The sequence below is a fragment of the Zalophus californianus genome, chromosome 17 (assembly GCF_009762305.2).
Source record: "Zalophus californianus isolate mZalCal1 chromosome 17, mZalCal1.pri.v2, whole genome shotgun sequence".
Classification (NCBI taxonomy): Eukaryota; Metazoa; Chordata; class Mammalia; order Carnivora; family Otariidae; genus Zalophus; species Zalophus californianus.
Genome location: NC_045611.1, coordinates 179,078 through 202,173, shown reverse-complemented (window position 1 = coordinate 202,173; position 23,096 = coordinate 179,078). Strand labels below are relative to the sequence as shown.

Below are 23,096 nucleotides of genomic sequence, written 5' to 3'. Positions count from 1 at the left end.
TCACCTGCCCTCCAGGTCGCCCAGCTGTCTGTCACCTGTGCACCGCCACAGGAGGAATGCCACGAGGCAGTGCGCCCACCCGCGCGCACGTCCTCCTCACCTAGCCCCACCTGCAGGTTCCTCCCGCCCGGCGAGCCCACACTCGGGGAGCAGGGTCTAGGTTCCGGTGTAGACGGCTCGGAGCCCGTGTAGGCCCCGCCCCAGCCCGACAGCGGTCGCGGACACGCCTCCGGAAGACCCTGAGACACCAGCGCTGGTACCGCGAGAGAGACCGCCGCACGGAGGCCCCCAACTCGCGCGAGAACTGGCCTGGACGCGCCCGCACCTTCTTTAATGCCCCTGTTGACGGAGAGGAAGTTCCGGAGAACCTCAGCGCGCAGACGCGACACGCCAGCCTCGCGCCAGCGCGCCCCAAGTGCGCAGGCGTGCCGGCCGTTCTCTTTTCTGCTCTTCCTTCTCCCCGTCTCCAGACGTCAGCGGCCGTTGGGTCCTATGTCGCGCCGGGCCCTCCGGAGGCTGAGGGGGGAACAGCGCGGCCAGGAGCCCCTCGGGCCCGGCGCCCTGCAGTTTGTCCTCCACGATGACGATGATGCGGAAGAAGAAGGTCCAAAGCGGGGTCCAGGTGGCCGGCGTCCCCGAGGCGCAGGGAAGGAGGGCGTCTGCGTCAACAACCGGTTCGAGCTGGTGAGGAACGGGGCTGCCTGGGGTGGGGGCGGTGGGAGGGGGCAGTGGGAGGGGCGGGTCCGTGACGTCACGGGGCGGGGCAACACGTGGTCTGGGCTGCAGCGGGGGCGGTGCTAAGGGGGGGTGAGGCGGGCTATGTGGTGGGCGTGGCTACGTCGGGTTTAGGCTGCGGCGAGGAGGCAGGGCAATTGCGGTCTGGGCCTGGTCGTGACGTCGAGAGGCGGGTCCGCCGCCCAGTGGGCGGGGCTTCACGTCTCAGGCTCTGGGGGCTCTTGGCTTTATTTCAGGGTTGAGCATTGCCTACGCCAGGCTTTCGCAGGGCCATTGCAGACAGTCTTGTCTACTCCTCACAGCGCAGGTCTTGGTGTTTTGCTCCTCATCGCTGGGTCCCCCGCAGCACGTGTCTGGCGCGGAAATAACACGATGGATGCGAATTGAGGGAGTAAACGCCCACCGGGGTTTCTTTAGCTGGCCTCAGTACTTTTGCTTGTGCGCCTTATTCTTGCTTCTCTGACCTCTCTGTGCGGGCAGGTGACTGTCTGTTGTGCTCACCTTGGATCCCCTCCACGGTGTGCCCGAGTGGTTGAACACACAGCAGTAGGTCTGAAGATGATGGGGAAACCAGTGACCCTTTGTAAGCGCTTTCTTGGTCTTGTGATGGCTCCCAGCTTTATGTAAACTTGGCAGGTTAGGAGCCCATCATTAGATGGTGGAGAATGTGGGCTTCCCTTCTGGGAGTTGGGCAATTGACCTTCCCTCTGAAGGCCAGCGAGCCTCAGCTGTAGTCTGTGATGGAGGTGGGACCAAGTCCTTTCTCTTTTTTTTAAAAGATTTTACTTATTTATGTCAGAGAGAGAGAGAGCACAAGCAGGGGGAGTGGCAGGCAGAGGAGGCAGAAGGAGAAGCAGGCTCCCCACCGAGCAGGGAGCCTGATGCGGGACTCCATCCCAGGACGCTGGGATCACGACCTGAGCCAAAGGCAGACGCTTAACCAACTGAGCCACCCAGGCGTCCCTGACCGGGTCGTTTCTTGAGATTCTCTATAGTCTCCTTCCACCTGTTCTGATTCTGAGACCAGAAGTAACTCCCTCGCCTCTGCCTTGTTTCTTACCGTTTCTTTCTTTTTGACATTTTTATTATAAACAGTTTCAAACGTGTACAAAGACAAGAGTAGTATTAACCTTCCTGTGCTCATCTCCCAGCTCCCACAGTTGGACTCACAGCAGTTTGTCTCCCCACTGTTTCTGTCACATCATGTGTTCTTAAATTTGCCATTTTTCTGACTTCTTTCAAAACACTCAAGTCTTTCCCATCTCACTTGTTCACAGGCTGAAACCAGTCTGCGCTGTAGTCGACCATCTCCATGGACATTTGAGCAGCTTGTGCTTTCTCTTTCCCATATCCCCCAGATTCAGTCTTTAACACCAGTAGCTTTTCTTTGGAGGACATTTACACATTCCAGGCACTGCTGCTGTATCTTGGGATTCTCGTAGTCTGAAAGGAGATCATATTGTCCCCCTTGTGCAAATGAGGTAGTAAGTGACACGTGCAGAGTAAATCTAGGTTTTCTGACTTAAAACTTGTACTCTCAACCACGTCATGGTATTTTTATCTGAAGCAAGTTAATGTTTCTGCTGAAAAAGAGGATAAATGGAGAGAGATGGAAAAAGTGGCAGGTGCTTATGTGTGAAGGGAGAGGAGAAATACTAACGTGGAATTCCCTGTGAGATCACGTCAGGGGGACTCGGGCTGTACCTGCTCGGAACTCTGTGTGTCCCCCTTCCACTTTCTTTCATTTTTTCTTTTTTTTTAAGATTTGTATTTATTTATTTGAAAGAGAGAGACACAGCCAGAGAGAGAGCACAAGCAGGGGGAGTGGGAGAGGGAGAAGCAGGCTTCCCGCCGAGCAGGGAGCCCGACGCGGGGCTCGATCCAGGACCCTGGGACCATGACCTGAGCCGAAGGCAGGCACTTAAACGACTGAGCCACCCAGGCGCCCCACCCCCTTCTTTCTGATGTTGCTGTCACCAGCTCTGATGTCCTTCCCAGTCTTGGGATTCATGGATCCAGCTCAACATCTGTCTCCTCTTACACCTTTCACAGACATCTCAAACCCAGTGTGTTAACTGCCCTTTCTGCCTCCTCCAGCCTTCCCTCTCTGGAGGGCATCTCCATTTTTTCTCTTGTCCACGCCAGCAGTGTGAAGGCGTTCTGATCTTCTTTCTCTCTCTCACCATACACTCAGACCATTGGGAAGTCCTATGGCAACTCCAGGTGCAGCACCTGGGGGGGTGACCATTGCCTATGGCCTGGATCATCACCTTCCTTCTACCCAGTCCCTCTTCCGCTCTTGTTCCTTTGCAGTCTGTCTGATCACAAGCCACGGTGACCCTGTTAGGCTCGTGTCTGACCTCAGCCCTCCTTTCTTCACAGCCCCCCAATGGCTCCAGGCTGGCCCAGTTCGCCCCATGAGCTCTCCTACCTCGTTTCTCTATCATCTTGTTTGCCGTGCTCCAGCCATAGTGGTCTGTCCCCTTCACCGTCTCCTCTGCTTTTAATGCCTCGTATTCAGGTGTCATAATGATTCCTTCCTCAGGTTTTGCTCAGATGTCACTTTCTCAGTCTTGCTTACCCTTCCTACCTGCTTTTAAAAGTGCACTTACCCCAGGGCGCCTGGGTGGCTGGGTTGATTAAGCATCCAGCTTGTGATTTCGGCTCAGGTCCCGATCTCAGGGTTGTGAGATCAAGCCCTGCATCCTTGGACTCTGCGCTCTGCAGGGAGTCCGCTTGAGGATTTTCTCTCTCCCTCTGCCCCTCCCCTGCACTCACTCTCTCTAAAATAAATAAATCCCAGGGGCTCCTGGGTGGTTCAGTCGTTACACGTCTGCCTTCAGCTCAGGTCACGATCCCAGGGTGCTGGGATGGAATTCTGCATTGGGTTCCCTGCTCTGCGGGGAAGCCTGCTTCTCCTTCTCCCTCTGCATGTGCACTCTCTCTCTCTCAAAATCTTAAAAAAAAAAAAAAAAAGAAAGTTCAGTTACCTCCACACTCTCATGTCTCTTCTTTCTTATTTTTCCTTGGCTATTAACACAGAATATAGCATACAAATTACCTGTCGGTTTTTTTAAATTTGGTGTTGCTTTGTTTCCCTGCTGAGGTATAAGCTTTGTGGGAACAGAGACTGTGCTGTTCCCTAACGTGTCCTCACCACCCTGTGTCTGGCACCCAGGTATGCGGAAAAGTTACTGCATGAGTCAGCATTTCCTCTAAGAGGACCAGCAGGTATTGTCTCCAGCCAGAATGTATGCATACAGGCTTTGGAGTCAGAAGGACCTAGGTTTGAATCCTGGCTCCACCTCTTCAAAGCTGTGAGAATGTAGGCAAGATATCTAACACAAATTTCAGTTTCCCTGTTCCTTAGGGATGATCTTACTTTACTTCATGGGGTTGTCATGTGTGATATATGAATTAACATGTGCAGCCTTTAGCCCAAGCTAGGCATATCGTCAACACGCTGCCAATGCAGATTTTAAATGACACTGGAAACCAAGTGAAGGCTGCAGTAGAACTTAAGTAGAAACGTGATCCTAAGAGGTTTACTTAGAAGCATTTCCAGGGGCCAGCAGTGTTCTCTGAGGAGAGGAAAGCAGAGCAGAGAGACACTGTCCTTTGTTAGTGTATGAATTTGTCCTCATGACTGGCTCTTGGGTGAGGTTTTTTTTTTTTTTTTGGCTTTAGATTAGAAATCATTTTTCTACTTCAGAGTAGTTTTTAAAAACCAGCTTTATTGAAGTGTAACATATATTTGATAAATTCACCCGTTTCAGATGTATAGTTCAAGTTTTGCAGCATGACATACCGTGTAGCGGTTGAGGATAATAGAGAATAGAACTCCGTATTTTGGGAGTCAAGGACTACTTCGACAGTCTGCTAAAAACCACACAAATAGACTTTTAAAAATGATCAGACTTGATAGCATTGAGAAATTTTCCCTCTAAGTGAGGAAGATCAATATTTCACAAAGAATTACATTCAGCCTTTGAATAACACTGGGGCTAGGGGCCCTAAACCCCATGCAGTTGAAAATCTGCCTTTAACTTTTGATTTCCCCAAGACTTAACTGCTAAAAGCTTACTATTTGCTGGAAGCTTTATTAATAACATAGCAGCTACATTGTATGTATTATATACTGTATTCTTAAAGTAAGCTGGAGAAAAGAAAATGTTACAAAGAAATAACCACAACCTGAGTTGAGGGCAGATGCTTAACCACTGGGCCACCCAGGCACCCTTCAAATAAATAAATCTTTTTTTTTTTTAAGATTTTATTTATTTATTTGATAGAGAGCGAGAGAGCACAAGCAGGGGGAGCAGTAGAGGGAGAGGGAGAAGCAGGGCTCGATCCCAGGACCCTGGGATCATGACCTGAGCCGAAGGCAGACGCCTAACCATCTGAGCCACCCAGGCGCCCCTCAAATTAATAAATTTTAAGGAAAAAAAAAGTAAATTGGCACCCAGCTTCACTAGAAGCATTGGAGGTACCATTTTGTTGAATGCTGAAGAAAGTATGGGTGCCAATTCCCCCATGGACCCCCATTGTTTTAGAAAATGTCCCAGGAGGCCTCATTCCAGTTTTCTTTCTTTGCTCCCAAATCTAAACCAACCAGACCACACCCGGGCCCCTGGCTTTACAAAGCTGCCCCTCAACAGACGGTGTCCACAATAGGAATCGCCATAGTATTGGGTGATGTTGGGACAGACGCTATTTTGGTAGAGTTCTAGCATTTTCAAGTCAGGTATGGATTTATAGACAGATAAGCATAATATGTTCCTAGATTCTGTCCTTGCCACATGGAAATCTCCATTGGTAAAGAAAGCAAGCAGAACCAAAGGATACAAAAACTTGTTCCTGCTTTCTTTTCTTTGATACTTTCCCAACTGAGACAGTAGGTCCAGAAAGAATCAGTGAAAACTCACCAGGTACAGTTTTGTGTTTTTGTTTTTTTTTTTTAAGATTGATTTATTTATTTGTCAGAGAGAGAGAGAGAGAGATCACAAGCAGGGAGAGAGGAGAGGGAGAAGACTTCCCCGCTGAGCAGGGATCCCGACGTGGGACTTGATCCCAGGACCCTGGGATTGTGACTTGAGCCGAAGGCAGACGCTTAACCAACTGAACCACCCAGGCACCCCTTGATCTCAGTTTAAAAAAAATAAAAGTTATCTCAGGGTTGTGGGGGTTAAAGTAGATCTTATTTTTATTTTGTTTAATGTCATAAATTGTCACATGTTCTAAATTGAAGACTGTTTTACTTATTTTTGGATCTCAGTGCACTAGATGGGGTCCATCCCATCTGGTTGATGAAACGTGGTCGTTATTAGTCCGTGTTGACCTCTTTTGTTTGTTTATTCGTTGACTGGCTGAAGGGCCAGAATTTCTCCAGTGACTTGTACCCACCCTGCCCCCATCTTGCCTCCAGAGTGTGAGTGTGCTCGCATGCACGTGCACAGTTCATTCCTTTTCACTGCTATGTAAGGTTCTGTTGGGTGAGCTATTTTTATTATCAGGGAAGAGTTTCTAGGTAAGTCAGTCCTTAGGTACCTTTTCTTCCCCTAGCTCCTTGTCCTGTCAGCTACTGTAGATGGGTTGAGCTAGAACTCCCAGTAGGAGGAAAGAACATTAATGCATTGGCTGAACAAATGTATTTACAAATCTTTGCCCTAGGGTGGTGTTCAGTAAGGGAGATAGGTTGTAATGTTTGGGGATTCTTCATTATGTCAGCTCTGAAGACAGAGACACCTGGAGCCACCCCGGGCTCCAGCATTCTCGGGGGTCTGTTGACGAAAATGACCCTGAGCCAGAGCTTGTTGAAAAGGTGAGCACTACGGCTCTGCCAGGCACATGGATGTAGGTGTTTCTTTCCACTGCAGCCTTGGAGTGACCCTGAATATGTCTCCCTGCCCCAGCTCTGCCCTGCTCTCCACTCTTGACACGGCTCAGTATCACCGTTTACTCTGTGACCGGGTTGCCTGGAACACCCTTGTTCTCTCCCATCTGTTTTTCCAGATAAACATTGAAGACCTTGAGGAGGGACCTCTGCTGAATGGGGAGAGACCTGATGGTCTGCTCACAGACGCCGTGGTGTCAGGGAACAAAAGGAGGTCCCAGAGTGGAGGTGCAGACAGCAAGAAAGCTGGAGAAGTGGCTGACAAGGCAGCGCCCCCAGAGCAGGTATGGGGACCAGCCACACTGTGTTGTCATTTTCTGCAGTTGCAGCTGCCCCACCATTTCCTTGGGGCCCCTGATAAGATTTGTATGAAATTCTCAAGAGTAGTTGGTGGGCATCAAGGTGGGGACATACAGGGTCCCCTAGACGAGTTTCCCTGGCACCAGACTTGCCTTCACACTTCAGGAGAGTCTGTTTCTACTCTGCAACATGTATGTTCTCTGTGACTGTGTGTCTGGAGCTCTGGTCAGGTGGACAGGGCCCTGGGTGGCCATACCTTGAGGAAATGCGTAGATCAAGTTAGTGTTGGGGTGTGGCTGTTGTGCATGGCACAGGGGAGGGTCTCTAAGGAGATCTTTTGCTTGTTTACACAGCAGGTGCTTACTGTGGTCTTGCTAGGTTCTGGGGACAACTCTGCCTTCCGGGGACCTCTAGTTGAAAGGGGGACAGAAATGGATGGACAAGTGCATCTTGTCCATGAGACCTGTCTCATGGCGTAGAGTGGGACACTTGCCCGAGCTTGGGTTGGCAGGGGCTCTACACTGCAGGGAAGGAGGTGGCCAGTTGGAGGCACCAGAGGTATTCCAGCAGAGGCACCAAGGGCGTGTGTGTGTGTGTGTGTGTGTGTGTGTGTGTGTGTGTGTGCACGCGCAGGGGTCGGGGAGGGGGGGGTTGCAGTGCAGGGGCCCAGGTCTCCAGGGTAGCTAAGTGTGGCGGGGAAGGGTGGTTGGCAAAGTGAAAGACAAAAACAGAGGGCAGGTGGATGCATGGTTCAGACCCTGTGAGCCTCTTGGGGTCCTGGGAAACCCTGAGTCCTCTCAAGAAGGAATAGGGGAGAAAGTTGAACGTAGGCCCAGAGTTGCAGGTCAGTGGGAGGTATGTGTTGGAGAAGTAGGTGAGTTCACAGGACATTCGGGGTGGGAGGGAGGGGATCCCGAGCCTGTGTTCCCATATCCCTCTGCAGCTTGCTGCTTTAATTCTCAGATTTTAAGATTTTATTGTTTCTTTCCATTGACTAAAATGTGCTTCTTTTTTTAGTCTAATATAAGTGGCAAACTCCGAAAGAAGAAAAAGAAACAGAAAAATAAGAAGAACTCTACAGGAGAAATTTTGGTATGTGCATCTGGCTGTTTCTCAAGGTGGTGTTAGAAGCAATTCATTTTTATTTGATATTTTGATTGTATATAATTGAATATTTGATTGAATACAATTCAGAGGTCAGTGAAAGTCACTAACCAAATTTTGCTTATGTTAGTTCACTTTGTTCCTTGAGGGTTAGACCTCATTCTGTGCTTTTCATTTCCTGGCCACCATCTGAAGTGACGTTCTCTGGCCGGCAGAGTTCCTTCTAGTCTGTTGCCCCCGTGCCCTGACCTTTTTCTAGTGCTGATGGACTGATTGGATGGTGAGGTGTAACCCTCCAGGAGCAGTCTGTTGTGAGAACATCTGTTTCATTCGTTCTTCGCCGTCTGATTCCGTGTCTCCTGAAGAGGTCGTAGCTTTCTTTTGTGTCAAGTCCTACCTGAAGGGGTGGGCACACCTGTAGGACGAGCAGTCAGGTTCGTGACTGAGTTATTTCAAGGGTTCTTCTGGTTCTGTGCTCCTGCCAATTCTGAGCTTCCTCTAATGAAGCATCTCTCCTTTTTTCTAAATATATGTGCTGTACACAGTATTTGGATTATACTGTCTTTTAGAAAGTAAACAATATAATGCTGGTTTCTTATAAAAGTCATTTTGTTTATCAATTCTTACGATGTTTAAAATAAAGTCAGTGTTCTGTTGTCTTTAGGAAAATGGGCTGGAAGATATCGATCGGATCTTGGAGAGGATTGAGGACAGCAGTGGTTTCAACCGCCCCGGGCCGCCTCCCCTGAGCTCCAAGAAGCACGTCCTGTATGTGGAACACAGGTACAGCTCCTCTCCCTCCTGCTGAGACACAGACTCCATGAAAAGGAAAAGTAACATTTTAAAAAAAAAGAAAACTTTCTATATTTAAAAGCAATGTAGGTTTATTGCCAAACATTTAGGCAATAGGAGCAATGAGAAAGAAGGAAAGGGGAAAACTTCGGTTTCCAAGGACCCATCCCTTAACTTTATAAATCTGGGAATATTTTTTCTTGAATGGTATTGAAGTAAGATGTCATTCTGTGATTAATTATTCCTCTCTTGTCCTAGTGGATGTCTAATGAAACCCTATCCCTACTAAAGAGACTCTTGCCTGTGTTCAGAAAGCCGTCTTTATTCCTGAGTCAGTGAGCCCACTTTGATCTATAGTCTGTAGGTCTGAGGCTGCTCGGACTCGGCCCCAGTACTGGCTGCCTCTGTTTCCGGTCAGCATGGTTTTGAAGAATGCAGGCCTGCCAGTTGTCTTTCATGTCAGGATAGCTGTTCTTCCTGCTGGGTTTTACGTGACCTTTCAGAATTCCCAGAATCGGGGACACACCTGGGCGGCTCAGTTGGTTAAGCATCTGCCTTCAGCTCAGGTCATGATCTCAGGGTCCTGGGATCAAGTCCTGCATCAGGCTCCCTGCTCAGTGGGGAGCCTGCATCTCCCTCTCCCTCTGCCTGTGCTCTCTCTGTCAAATAAATAAAATCTTAAAAGAAAAAAAAAGAATTCCCAGAATCGTTGTAGAGGAACTCAATTTCATTTTTCTCTGTAAAATTTTCAATTCTCTAGACACTTGAATCCAGACACAGAACTGAAAAGGTATTTTGGTGCTCGAGCTGTCCTGGGGGAACAAAGGTAAGCTCAACACTGGCTGTGTTCTCAGAAAAGGGAGGGAGTATTCTCAAGGCCTCTAAACCCTTGGGGGAGGGGTAGGTAAAGCACCTTGCAAACGGAAAGCCTTAGGATTTCTGGTTCTGAGGAACCTGAAGGGTGAGAAGTTGATGTTTGACCTTTTCGGTAACCATTGGGCTCCATCCCTCCCACTGCTTTAGCTAGCATGTGAGTCACAATTTTACAAAGATTCTGGAGGTCCTAAAATTTTGAGCTTCTAGCTCTGAAATCTTGGCCAGGTTAATTTTTGTTTCTCAGTCAGTAGCAAAACCAACATGGGGTTTAGATTCTGAGAGAAGTTTGATCTTTGTTAATGTAACAGTTCTTAGTGGTTGACGAGCTGTGGTAGACGCAGAGAGAAATGCTCTGTGCATGAGGGTCTGCTTGCAGGACTTTGTGTAGGAGGTGTGGTGTTCAGCTTTCCGGATGCCCAGCACCGAGTCCACTTCTGACCAGGAGTGTCCACGTCAGCAGAAGCTTTGTCTTTTCACGTATATATTTTTTTCTAAATGTAGAATTAAATGCTTGTTATAAAAAAATTGAGGCAAGGGGCACCTGGGTGGCTCAGTCGCTTGGACAGCTGATTCTTACTTTCAGCTTGGGTCATGTTCTTGGGCTCTGCCCTCAGCAGGGAGTCTGCTTGTCCCTCCCTCTCCCTCTGCCCCTCCCCCCCTGCAGGCACATGCTCTCATGTTCTCTCTCTGCTTTTCTTAAATAAAATCTTTTTTAAAAAAAATGAAGCAGGGCGCCTGGGTGCCTCAGTTGGTTAAGCGACTGCCTTCGGCTCAGGTCATGATCCTGGAGTCCCGGGATCGAGTCCCACATCGGGCTCCCTGCTCAGCAGGGAGTCTGCTTCTCCCTCTGACCCTCTTCCCTCTCGAGCTCTTTGTCTCTCACTCTCTCTCTCAAATAAATAAATAAATAAAATGAAGCAATTTGGAATTAGAATTGTCTCCTTTGGCACCCCCCTCCAAGGTAACAATTCAGGAGACCTCCGTGCACCCATCTGGGGCCCCCTGTGCACACACATCTTGTCCCCCAGGACCACAGAACTCTGTGGGCGTGCCATACCACCTGGTTCTGCATGGCTGGGTTCTAGGCACCATTTTCCACACCCTGGTGTACGAGGGGAATGCACTTGCCCCAGGGGACAGGTGTTGGCTTCTGTGTTGGCTGCAGTCTCCCTGCATGTCTGTGGCCATTTATAGTGAAATTACCCAGCGGTGGCTATTCCCATGTTGCATTAGCTCCAAGTACCTTCGGTCACCTGCTGTCTGAGTGTTTCTTCGTTCTCTGACCTATGGTAGAGTTTGGAGTTTTAGATTCTGTCTAATGTGTACATGGAGCACTTTTTCTTGTTATTTGCTAATGGTTTTTGGTTTTATCTTGATTGTTAAGTTATTCAGGACACAAGGGTTTCTGACTTGGTCTTCTTTTGGAATATTGATGAAAAACATTTTCACTTCAAGGTGTTCTTCTTTGTCACATGGACTCTCCTAGGCTGAATGTTGTGTCTCCCCACCGTAGCCCCACTGGTTTGCCTCTGCTTGGTTCATCTTTGCTGTTTCTTCACACTTCTGCCTAGTCTATTTTATCCTGTTCCTAATACAGGCCAGATTCTTACTCAAATTTTTTTTCTAATGAAGTGGTTCAGATTATCAAGAAAGTATAGAGCAGAATGTCCACATGCCCATTACTCAGCTTAAGAAAGAAAGCATCAGCGGTGGTGCAGTAACCCCTCTCTGTGGCCACGGCTTCAAGGGGGCGGTCTGGCACTTGCAGCAGAGACCCCCGGATAACAGGTGGAGTGCGTGGCTGAGGAGAGAGGGCAGTCCACGTGCAGTGTGTTGGGAGCTGGACCTCCCTCCCCCGCTGCCCTCTTGTGCTCTCTGTCTTGCTCCTTCCCACCAGAAGTCTGTTGACGTCAGTGTCCTGCTACACCAGTTCTGTTCATGGTTATCATTTTTCCCTTTTCAAAATCTTGAGAGGGGAGGAGAGGACCCACCTCAGGACAGAGGCACAGAGGCCACCCTTTGTCCCCTGTGCCTGGCCGGCATTGCATTGTCCAGCCCGATGGACGGGAACGCGGCTCGCTTCCTTCCACGGGGTACCTACAGGCTTACTCTCCTCCGGGTCTTTATTTTTGGTTTTCAATTTTTGTTTCCTATTTACCGTTCTTTTCTACCATTTTGCTGGACTGTAAATTTCTTGTTTTTCTTTCTTTCTCTGGTGGTTTGGTCATTTAGATGACCGTTTTCAGTTTCGTCTGGCGGTGGTCCTGTTCTTTTGCTGACACTGTGTCGTGTCCTGGTCGTGCCTGTGCACGCTCACCCCCGCCCTTCCCTTCCCCACGGTTCTGCTTCCATGGTGCCTGTGGGGGTCAGGCAGTGAAGGAGAATTTGTAACCCTGTCTGTTCTCCCCAGGCCGAGGCAGAGGCAGCGTGTGTACCCCAAGTGTACATGGCTGACGACCCCGAAGAGCACCTGGCCACGGTACACCAAACCAGGTGAGGGGCTGTGGGGTGTGCCCTGGCCTGGTGCCGGGGGACCAAGGACCCCCTCTCCCTGCACACAGCAGCTGCATGTTTTCTCAAATGGGTTTTCATGAAGCTTTTTTCTACCTTTTTCTTTTTTCCTGTGGATCCTGTATCGTAGGAAGCAATCTAGTTCATTTTCCAAGTGGGATAGTTTGTATTTTGTTGCCAACTAATAAGTCTGTATAACTTAAAGAAGAACAGCACCAGTGCAGAAAGGCTTGGAGTGTGGAGCACATGCCCCGTGTCTGAGAACCCTTGGGTCATGGGGTCCGACTGGGGCGCCCACCGTCACCGTGAGAGGAGCACATGACGGCCCCACCCTGCCCCTGTCCCGTGTCCCTGTTGTCCTGGGACATTGGTGATCCGGCCACACCAGTGGGGGAAGAAACCTCTTCATGGGAAAAGCATAGACAGGTTGCTGGTGTGGACCACGCCACGGGCAGTCGGCCCCAGACATCCTGGGAAAGTAGACCCTCTGATGGGGACTCCGTGGAGTGTGCACAGAGACTCCTCGCCAGGAACAGCGCAAGGAGCCTGACGCTGCACTCTCCGCAGGTCTGTCCATGCGGCTGCTGGAGTCCAAGAAGGGCCTCTCCTCCTTTGCATTCGAGCACAGTGAGGAGTATCAGCAGACACAGCACAAATTCCTGGCTGCCGTGGAGTCCATGGAGCCCAACAACATCGTGGTGCGTGTGTCCCCCTGGAGGGTCCTCGCCCAGCCTGCATCCTCTCCTCAGTAACCCAGGCTGCCCTGGGCCTGGATCACGGGGGCTGAGGGCCCTGGCAAGGTGCTTCTAGGGGCTCGCCTCATCTTCCCAGGGCCCCTTGCTTGGGGGGAGTGGCAGAGGGTGAAGGTGGAGGTCCTGGGGCAGAGTCCCTACTCCCACCAGAGGCCTGATCCGTGACTCAGCTTAGCAGCGGTGATGAGCCTGGTTTGAGGTGAGGGTTTTGTGGATGTCACCCTTTGTGACGTTTTCCCAAGGTTTCAGTGCCTGAAAGTGCTGCCTGGGGCTGGTGCCTTGCTCCCTGCTGTCCAGGAGGCACAACCTCTAGCCCTATCATCGTTCCGTCTTTGCTCATAGGTTCTGCTCCAGACCAGCCCATACCACGTTGACTCGCTCCTGCAGCTCAGCGATGCTTGTCGCTTTCAGGAGGATCAGGAGATGGCCCGAGACCTCGTGGGTAAGAGCCTCCCTGGGTACACTGCCCTGCTGTGCCTTGGAGCACCTCTGCTGGAAGAGCGTAGGTGCTGTTTTAGAAGGTGACAGCCAGGACTCGGGGTTTGCCAGGGCTTTTTTTTTTTTTTTTTTTTAAGAGAGGAAGGGCGAGAGAGAGGTAGAGGGAGAGAGACTCTCAAGCAGACTCCACACTGAACATGGAGCCTGACACGGGGCTCGATCCCATGACCCTGAGACCATGACCTGAGCCGAAACTAAGAGTCTGACGCTTAGGCACCCCTGCCAGAATCTTTTATAAACCATGGCTTTACTGAGATAGGATTCACACACCATATACTCTGCCACTGAGAGTGATCAGTTCATTGGTGTTTAGTTCATGCCAGAGTTGTACACCCTTGCCATCACCAAATCTAGATCATTTATGTAACTTATCAAAGAATCCCTGCCCATCACCTGACACCTCCCCACCCCAGCCCCTGGCCCACCCAAGTCTCCTTCCTGTTTCTGTGCATTTGCCTGTTCCAGACATTTCCTATGAGTGAAGTGCTCTGATACATGTCTACTTGGCTGCTTTTTTTTAAGGATCTTTTTTATGAGAGAAAGAGAGCGTGAGTAGCGCAGAGGGAGAGGGAGAAGCAGACCCCCACTGAGCAGGGAGCCCGACTCGGGGCTCGATCCCAGGACCCTGGGCTCATGACCTGAGCTGAAGGCAGATGCTTAACCGACGGAGCCACCCAGGCGCCCCGACCTCGCTTCTTTCATTTACCGCAATGTTTCCAGGGTTCATTCCTCTCCAGTCAAATGATGCTCCGTAGTGTGGATGGACCATGTTTTGTGTGTCTGCCAGCACTTGGCAGACACTTGGTTGTTTCCACTCCTTGGATCATGTGACTAAGCTGCTGTGGACATGTGCATGTGGGTTTTGTGAGGACGTGTGTTTGTATCTGTCTGTCTAGAAAGTCATGCTTCTGGGTAAAGTAGATGCAGAGAGTGGCATCGGTGATCCCAAGGTCACATCTGTGCCATGGCACTTTCCAGAATCCTCGCTCTGCTACCTTCTTCCTTTGAGAGCTTTCTTTGTAAGCCATGGGGGATGGGGTTGCAGTTGCCACACCGTGCTGGCCGTGACACCCTCCCCTGGTGTTTGTGTGGTCCTCAGAGAGAGCGCTGTACAGCATGGAGTGTGCCTTCCACCCCCTGTTCAGCCTCACTAGCGGGACCTGCCGGCTGGATTACCGCAGACCTGAGAACAGGTGGGTTTCTTGGATGACAGGTGTGTCGAGGTGTATCAGAGCTGTGATGGGATGTGAGTACCCGTGTAGGTGCCACTGGAACGGGGCAGGGGCCTGTCCCCGAGGTGTCCCACCTGGTAGCTCACACCAGGGGATCTCAGTGTGTTTACCACTTGAATGCAGGAGGGCTCCAGGACAGATGGATTGCTGCCTGGGGTTCCATTTGTCCTTGTTAGAAGTGAGTCTGATAGGCCACTTCATTATCACAGGGTCTGTAGTTGTGTTTGTTTCCTCGTATATTTGGACAAAGGGATCTGCACCCCATGAGTTTAGAATGCTCTGGAATGCTTTATGGGCAGCCCTATGTGCCGTTTCCTAAATCATTGAGGATGGCTTGAACTCAAGCCTGATCCTGTTCCCTGCGTTGAGTGGTCATGACTGTGTGACACTCTGTTCTCGCAAATGCGTCTCCTGCCCCAGAGCCTCACCCTGGCACCAGCCCTCACTGACGGAGGCCTGAACAGCCTCACCCACTGGATTCCTGCCCTCGGCCTGGCCTTGAGGGCCCTGGGGCGGGGGCGGGGGGGTGTCCTCTGTCCTGGTGCCCTCTTCACCCTGTCATGGCCTCCAGCGTCCTTGGTCATCTCCAGCCCTGGGTGTTTCCATGCCTTGGCAGTCAGCCTAGGTCCCAGGACACACAGGTTTCCGCCCCCCGCCCCGCACAGATTGTCTGGTTTCACGTGTGTTCAGTTTGTCTCTCCAATTAAGTTCTTCGTTCTTGGAGACAGGTTATAAGACACTAACCTCTGCACGCACTAGCAGGGTGATGGTCATTGATAAAAACACTAGTCCACCAGGATGGTTCAAGTCTCCCAACCTGACGCATCCAGCAGCAGTGCCGCTAGCAGCTCCTGAGACTGGAGGGTGAATTCAAATGGTAGAGACGGTAGGAGAGGTTGACTCTGTCCTCTGAGACGATAAACAGTAAACTAAAAAGACGGTTTCAACTAACGGCGAAGCTTGTTTCTTTACCCGGCTAGCCACGTAACTGCAGACGACAAGCAGAGCATCACCTTCTCTGCAGACACAGGAACACTCACCAACAGTCACGGTGCTTAGGCCACATGGGAAGTGCCAGCGTGCAGAGGGTGGACTCGGTGCTGGACGAGGCCTCCAGGCAATGCGCCTCTGGGGTTGCTGCCACTCTGATTCACCGGGAACTGTCTTGGATCTAGGAGCTTCTACCTGGCCCTCTACAAGCAGATGAGCTTCCTGGAGAAGCGTGGCTGCCCGCGCACAGCGCTGGAGTTCTGCAAGCTCATCCTGAGGTAAGCGCCCACAGCTGCCGCCCGTATGGCCTCCGTGGCCGCGAGCCCACAGACATCCACACCGGCCCACACTGCGCTCTCTCCCTGTGCCGCCTCCGGAAGCCTGGAGCCCGACGAGGACCCGCTGTGCATGCTGCTGCTCATCGACCACCTGGCCTTGCGGGCGCGTAACTACGAGTACCTGATCCGTCTCTTTCAGGAGTGGGAGGTGGGTGTGCATGTGCGCTTCTCTTCGCCTTGCTCAGCCCAGAGTCTGTGCCCTGCTCCCTTTTTGTCTCCCCTGCTTCCTGTGCTCATGTGCGCACAGCTGCAGGGGTTGGGGGTGGGCCGAATGGGATGACACCTGTTTCCCTCGAGCAGGCTTGCATGGACACATGCAGGCGGGGTCTGCCTGCAGCCTGACATCGAGGCAGAGACTGGGCACAAAAAAACTGCATGCTCTTGCTGGTGACTTTCATAGTGATTCTTTGTAGAAGTGATGCTGTTTTAGGTATTTGGGTTAAATATAACAGTAGTAACATTCATTTCACCTGTATTGTTTTTAATTCGGCTGCTGGAAAACGTGTGTTCCTATTGGATGGTGCCTTCTTGGGGATGTGTGAACCTGACCACTTCCGGAGGGGTGGGGCTGGTGGGTATAATCGAAAAATGACTACATACGTAAGTCATTTGGAATTCTGTCCTTTGGCTTGTTGGCCAAGGAGTCCCACCACTGGGGACCTAGTTTACACGGTTCCTGGAGCCCCCAAAATGCAGCTGCAGGGAGCAGCCCTCCCCCCACAACAGGGCTGCAGAGGAACGTTTACCGAACCATGGAGACCACAGCCCTGCTTCAGTGGAGAAAACCTGGCCCATCGTGTGTTATCTGTCACGTACGCATAGAGAAAGGCCAGGAAAGTGCTTGGCCGTGTTCGCCAATGTGATCAGGTCCCAGCAGGGGAGGGACGCTCCTTGTTGCCACCCGGGCTTTCTGAGTTTCCCACTGTGACAGAGCACGGACTGCCTGCTTCCAAGCTGGCCGCAGCCTGAGGGTGGGCGCCTGTCTATGACCCCACCTGACTCCACCTCCCCCAGGTCTTCCTGCTTTTCTGTCTCTGTCGATTCTCCACCTCCCTCCCCCCCCGCCCCCGCCCCGGGGCCTTGTTACTTGTCTCCTGCCAAGAGAAAGCCCCTGGACGTGCCATGAAGTTATCTTTATGCCAAGCAAAGAGATACCAACACAACGCTTGTGCTCATCCTGGGGCTCAGACTTCGGAGCGTCTGTGAATTGTGCATCTTTTGTCTTTGCCACGTCGAACTTTCAGACTTTGTTTTTCTGGCTCTTGCAGGCTCATCGGAACCTGTCTCAGCTCCCAAATTTCGCCTTCTCTGTGCCGTTGGCGTATTTCCTGCTGAGTCAGCAAGCAGACCTCCCCGAGCAGGAGCTCAGCTCTGCAAGGGAGCAGGCCTCTATCCTGATCCGACAGGCACTCACCATGTTCCCTGGAGGTGGGTGCACCCTCGCAAACCCCTGCATGCACGTACACGCAATTCAGAAGCTGAAAATAAGTCACAACTGACTTTGGTGTCCAACTGTCTTGGGGTTTTAGGATAAGTGTTTTGATATTGACTGAGAAAAACTTAGTTTCTGAAGACGGGTATCTTCTAGAGAGAGGGACATGAGCTGCTGGACGTTAGCAGAACCGTGCAGGAGGGACCCAGTCCGCAAATCCCATTTCTCATTGAGTTGAAGAACTTAGAGACAGGGTTGTCCTGGGATTGCACAGAGGTCCTTCCACCATCCCTGTGTTCCCTGGAGTAGTGGGCTGGTGTCCACGCGGAGACAGTCCTGTGGGCTGATCTTGGTGGTGAGAGGAGATCATAGAGAGCCTGCTGCCCCATCAGGGTCCTGGTGGAGTTGGGCCCTCCTGCCACGTGCAGTTTCACAGAGGGCTGTGTGCCAGGGACAGGCCATGAAGCTCATGCACACTGTCCCCACAGCCCCCTCTCAGTGACCCCTTCACCTCCGTGAGCCTGCTGTGTCCCAGGCCAGGCAGAGGAGGCAGCCAGGATCCCCACTTCTAGGGCTCACATCCCAGGGCAGGGAGACAGACAGTGGAATGAGCTGAAAAGGATGACGTATCAGGTGGTGCTAGGTGCTGGGGAGAAAACAGAGCAGGGGGTGTAGACAAGGATGGTGAAGGTCTGAGGAGGTGGCCAGGGCAGGACCGAGGCCTGTGTCACTGAGGGTTCCCACCGGACTTGTACGTCTGGGCCTGACACGCAGGGCTGCCTGGCCAAGTCTTCGGAGGACTGACTCTTCCCCGTTGAGGTGCGTGAGGTTAGGAGGAGAGGCCTCTGGTGGGCGCTGGCTGTGTGTGTGGAGTCGGGTGTTGGCGGCCGTGTGCCGACTGCTGGTGGTGTTTCCGTGCAGCCCGGGGGGTCCTGTTGCACACTGAGCTGCCCTGCTTTCACCCATCCCTGGAAGGGCACTCAAAGACACGGTTCTCTGGGTGACATGGCTGTGGTGAGGCCTCAGGTACTCAGAGGGAGAGCGCTCTAACAAGTGGGCAGAGCCTGTCTCCGCCCAAGGTACGGGGCGCCCAAGGCCTGAACCCCACGAACTGGCTCCCCCACCAGCCTGCAGGGGGAATGTGTGTGAGCTCAGTGGTTAGGACGCTTTGTGTTTTGGCCTGGCGGGTCATGGGTGCGACCCCTCAGATGCACACGGGGCCACTGGGAGGCAGCAAGGCTGATGACCCCGTCTAAAGTGGCAGAGCCCCGCTGGGGGCTGGTGTGGGCAGACTGGCCTCACCCTGGTGTCACCCTGCCCTTGGGGGCCCCTCTTCCTCCTGCAGTTCTCCTGCCTCTGCTCGAGTACTGCAGCGTGCGGCCCGACGCCGCTGTCGCCACTCACCGCTTCTTCGGACCAGATGCCGAGATCAGGTGAAGACAGGACAGGGCCCGCCCACATGTGGGTCATGGGTATGCCCCTCAGAGCAGAGCCCGGGAACCATTTGCACTCAGACCCAGGGCTCATGAGGCTGGCTGTCACTGGGAGGGTCCTGCCAGGCACTCTCTGCAGGAGACCTTGGCAGCCAGACTGTTGTCCTGCTGAGGAGGGCTGGATCCCAGGTCCTCGTGGGGCATCGCCTCACCGCTCAGACCCAGAGCTGGCTGGTGTGAGCGCAGCTTGCAGCTCAGAGCTCAGGCCTTCCTGATGAGAAGCGGGCAGGGCGTGGGGCCCACTGTGCTGGCACCTGCACCTGCTGGGTGGGTTTCGTAGCACACATCTGTACACGCACGGACTGTCTTTCCCAAATGTCTCGTGAAAAATAAAGGTGAACATGCAGCATGGGAGCCCCGTTAGTGAACCAGCACGGCTCTCCAGTGTCTCTGTGTGCGCAGACGTACACCTTCCCTCTGTTTTACGTTTCTTTTAAAGAACTTGTACTTACTACGGCCCATCTCCAGTCGGCAGCCCCTCTGGGCAACCTCCTCCACCCCCAGGCTGCTGGACAGGCCCCTGCACCCCACCCCCGACAAGTGTGAGTGGGTGTGTGGAGTCTGTGCCCTGGCGGGCTCTGCTCACAAGCCCCCCTCTCCCACAGCCAGCCCCCTGCCCTGAGCCAGCTGGTGAGCCTCTACCTCGGAAGGTCGCACTTCCTCTGGAAGGAGCCCGCCACCATGAGCTGGCTAGAGGAGAACGTCCGCGAGGTTCTACAGGCAGTGGACTCTGGGGACCCCGCAGTGGAAGCGTGTGAGAGCAGGTGGGCCCGGAGGCCAGGGGGGACAGGGCAGTGCTTGGCCTCATGGGTCCTCACAAGGGTGAAGCCCATCTGCTCAGGGTGGCTGTCACAAATGTGGCCACAGGGCCAGGGCAGGCTCATTCCCTGTGCTTTCCCTTTTCTCCCTGGGCCTAGGCGGAAGGTGCTCTACCAGCGTGCACCCAGAAACATCCACCGCCACGTGGTCCTGTCCGAGGTCAAGGAAGCTGTTGCCGCCCTCCCTCCGGTAAGGGAGAGGGGCTGAAAATGGGAGCTTTGTCACTTGCTGGGCCCTTCCCCTCACAGCTGGGGTTTTGAGGGGTGGGGCTGTGCTCATCGCTGTCTGAGCGGCTTGGGGTTCCTGGAGCACTGAAGTGAGAGACCCTGGCACAGGTGATCGAGCCGTTCCTTCTCTGCTGCACGTGCACCCCTGCCATCTGAGCAGGGCAGAGTGAGCGTCCCCACCCTTCACCCAGTTTCTTAGTCCAGTAGATGCAACCTCACAGCCAAGGACAGATTCTGTCAGACTGACAGACTCCTCGCGCAGAGGCCAGCCCAGGCTAGAATCAGCTGGAAGTCAGCTGGGGGCACAGCCAGGGCTCACGGCGGTTCTGTTTCCCTTTCTGAAGGATGTGACCACGCAGTCTGTGATGGGCTTCGACCCTCTGCCTCCCTTGGACACCATCTACTCCTACGTCAGACCAGAGAGGTACCTCTCCGCCTCCTGCTTTGCTCCTTTGCTTGGGTGGCTCTGAGGTCAGTGCTTACAGCTCCCTGGGGCTCCCTGCCTCCTCCAGACACAGGCCCTCGGAGGATGGTGTGATTGGGGTCACGGGTCAGATTTCGCCGGCCGTGTTCTTTCACTTACTTTTACTTACTTGTCTGATGTAGAAACGTTTTTTGGTTGGGTTCTAGAACAGGTGTTGGAGGTAACAGTGGGAAGCAGGAGTAACGCACCACTTCTGCCCTTGTGGAGCGTGCAGTGCGGTGGGGGACGTGTTAATTATGGAATCTAGAAATAAATGTAAAATCAAAACCACAGTAAGAAACTGCTGATACATAGGACTCCGAACAGAGAAAGGCCTGTGGCCAAACCCGGGAGAGCTTCAGTGAGGGCACAGCTAGCCCAGGTCTGCAGTGGATTTGTGGACTGCGTTTAGCCTTGGATTGCGGGAAAGCTGCTTTTTTCTTTCCTTCTAGCCTTTCAAGCTGAGTGACTGCCTTACCACGAGGCTGTCGGCACAACCTTGTAGATCTGGAGTCACAGACTTTCCCATTTCAGAAAGCGTGTTCTTTCCAGACCTCAGTAGAGGTAGAGCACATTATGTAGGATAAAGGACTTTTTCTAAAAGTTGGACTGCATGCTTCTAGGGAAATAGTGCCCACTTAAATTCTCAGATTGATTAAGGTAACACTTAGGCGTTTGTAATGTTGGTAGGTTCAGAAAAACTGTCTTGCTGGACAGTGTAGCCCTGAGGAGTGGTTGAAGGGCTGTGCCGACCCGAGGCCATCAGTCCTTAAATGTCCAGGGGAGCTGGGCTCCAGCTCCATGTCTTACCAGGAGGGTACTCCCCAGCACACCCTAGAACCTTCTCTTCACATGACCGCTTTGTATCCCCTGTGCGGTGTTTCTCAAAAGCAAGCCACCCGAGCCGTGGCAGGTGACCCTCCACACTCTGCTCAGCTCAACCAGCCAGGTCCCCAAGGGCCCGCCCCCTCTGGACGCCCTTCCCTGTGAGGCCTGAGCATGTGCCCCAGCTACCATGTGGGCTGTCTCCCCCCAACCCCAGGGCAGGGTACACAGCGGCACTATCTGACCTTCTTTCCTCTTTCAGGCTGAGTCCCGTCAGCCATGGAAACACAATTGCCCTATTCTTCCGGTCTTTGTTGCCCAATTACACCATGGAGGTATGTGAGCATGTCTTGGCCTCTCTCTGCCATGTGGGTTCAGGCCGGGCCGGGGGGTTGTGCATGTCTAGAGGCTTTGCTGGCGCCAGTAGCCAGCCTGCTCAGGAGGCCGGGACATGCCCACCTGAGACCGTAGCCGCCAGCTTGGCCCCTCAACTCAGCGTGGCTCCTTGACCTCCCGCTGGGGCCTGGCCTTGTTCGTCACACGTGTTTGCGCCGAGGAGCTTCCTCTTCCCAGCAGGGTCCTGGGCAAGCTGGGTTGGGAGCGCTGGGCCTCGGGGCCCAGGACAACCCTGCTCAGACGAGTCTCATTGCTGCAGGGGGAGAGGATGGAGGATGGAGGGGCTGGGGGTCTGAACCGCAACCAAGGCTTGAACAGGCTGATGCTGGCCGTGCGAGACATGATGGCCAACTTCCACTTCCACGACGTGGAGGCAGCTCGTGAGGACAACCCCGAGGGGGCCGGGGAGTGGGACTGAGCCCGCGTCCATGCCGTGCCCCGACGCCGTACAGTTATGTTCCTGGTCGCTGTTCTGGTCGGAATTGGCCAGTTCCCTGGAGTAGAAATGCTGATGTGTCGTCCGCCTGCCTCCTTTGTGTCTCCTATAAATGTGAATGGGTTACGCTCTGTGCAGCGCGAGCTCTTCTTTCCCGGGGCTGGAGTCTGAGGCAGGTGGGTCCCGGATCCGCACGGACCCCAAGGTGTCCCAGGAGAGAACGTGACCCAGGGCCACACACGGCCAAACCCCGGCCCCCTGTGAGCTCTCCATGGCCACCCTGCACTCCACAGTTTGGGGCACAGAGTAGAGAAGGTCCCATAGGGTTTCAGTGCAACATCCCTGCTGAGGACACCAAGGTGTCTGCCTCCATGGGGAACCTGGAACAGGCCGGCCGGGGACAAGAGGTACTGACACCAGAGTCCTTGGGCTGGGCGCCACTGGTACAGGGTCATAGTGGTTTTATGGGGAAACTTTAGGGCAGCCCTGAGTGGGAAGGAGGCCGAGGGGTAGACCTTGGGAAGGATGTCCTGGCAGCTCTGGAGATCGTATGTGACAGAGATGAGGGGGCATTTGATTGCGGGGGAGGGGAGGTGAACAGAGCATGGGGGAGGGCTCATCACCTGGGGCGAGTCCTGGCCTGCTCCACAGCTCAGCGCCACACAGGGCCGCCTGTCACTCAGGAGCCTGATTGGTTATGGAAGGGGTCAAGGACACTGAGGTTGGGAGCTGCCAGTCTGTTGGGCTCCCTCCCGGCCCTGCCCTCCACCCCTGTAGGTAGCAGACGAGGGTGGGAGGAGGTGCTGCTCACATGCTCTGGGCCAGGATCAGTGTTGGCTGGGCCTCCCAGGAAGTCCCCAGCAGTGTTCTAGACATTGATGTGCAGTCACCTGTTGGGGAGATGTGTGAGCTTATCCTGCCGGGAGCTCCCAGCATTTGGGGGTCACCCAAAGCCTCTGCTTTGAACACCCATGGAAGGACAGT

General features: G+C 53.1%; 1 protein-coding gene across 1 annotated transcript; it reads left to right on the top strand.

Annotated features, from left to right (window-relative positions):
• Positions 1 to 15: 15 nt before the first annotated feature.
• Positions 16 to 22,245, top strand: TCF25 (transcription factor 25). Its single transcript, XM_027618751.2, has 18 exons — positions 16 to 684; positions 6,748 to 6,912; positions 7,946 to 8,020; positions 8,697 to 8,815; positions 9,585 to 9,650; positions 12,111 to 12,193; positions 12,779 to 12,909; positions 13,306 to 13,405; positions 14,561 to 14,654; positions 15,869 to 15,961; positions 16,064 to 16,169; positions 17,290 to 17,449; positions 18,799 to 18,886; positions 19,552 to 19,710; positions 19,864 to 19,954; positions 20,337 to 20,416; positions 21,543 to 21,615; positions 21,936 to 22,245. The coding sequence occupies exons 1-18, from the start codon at positions 334 to 336 to the stop codon at positions 22,092 to 22,094; spliced, it is 2,193 nt and encodes a 730-aa protein (XP_027474552.1). The 5' UTR covers positions 16 to 333; the 3' UTR covers positions 22,095 to 22,245.
• Positions 22,246 to 23,096: the final 851 nt, after the last annotated feature.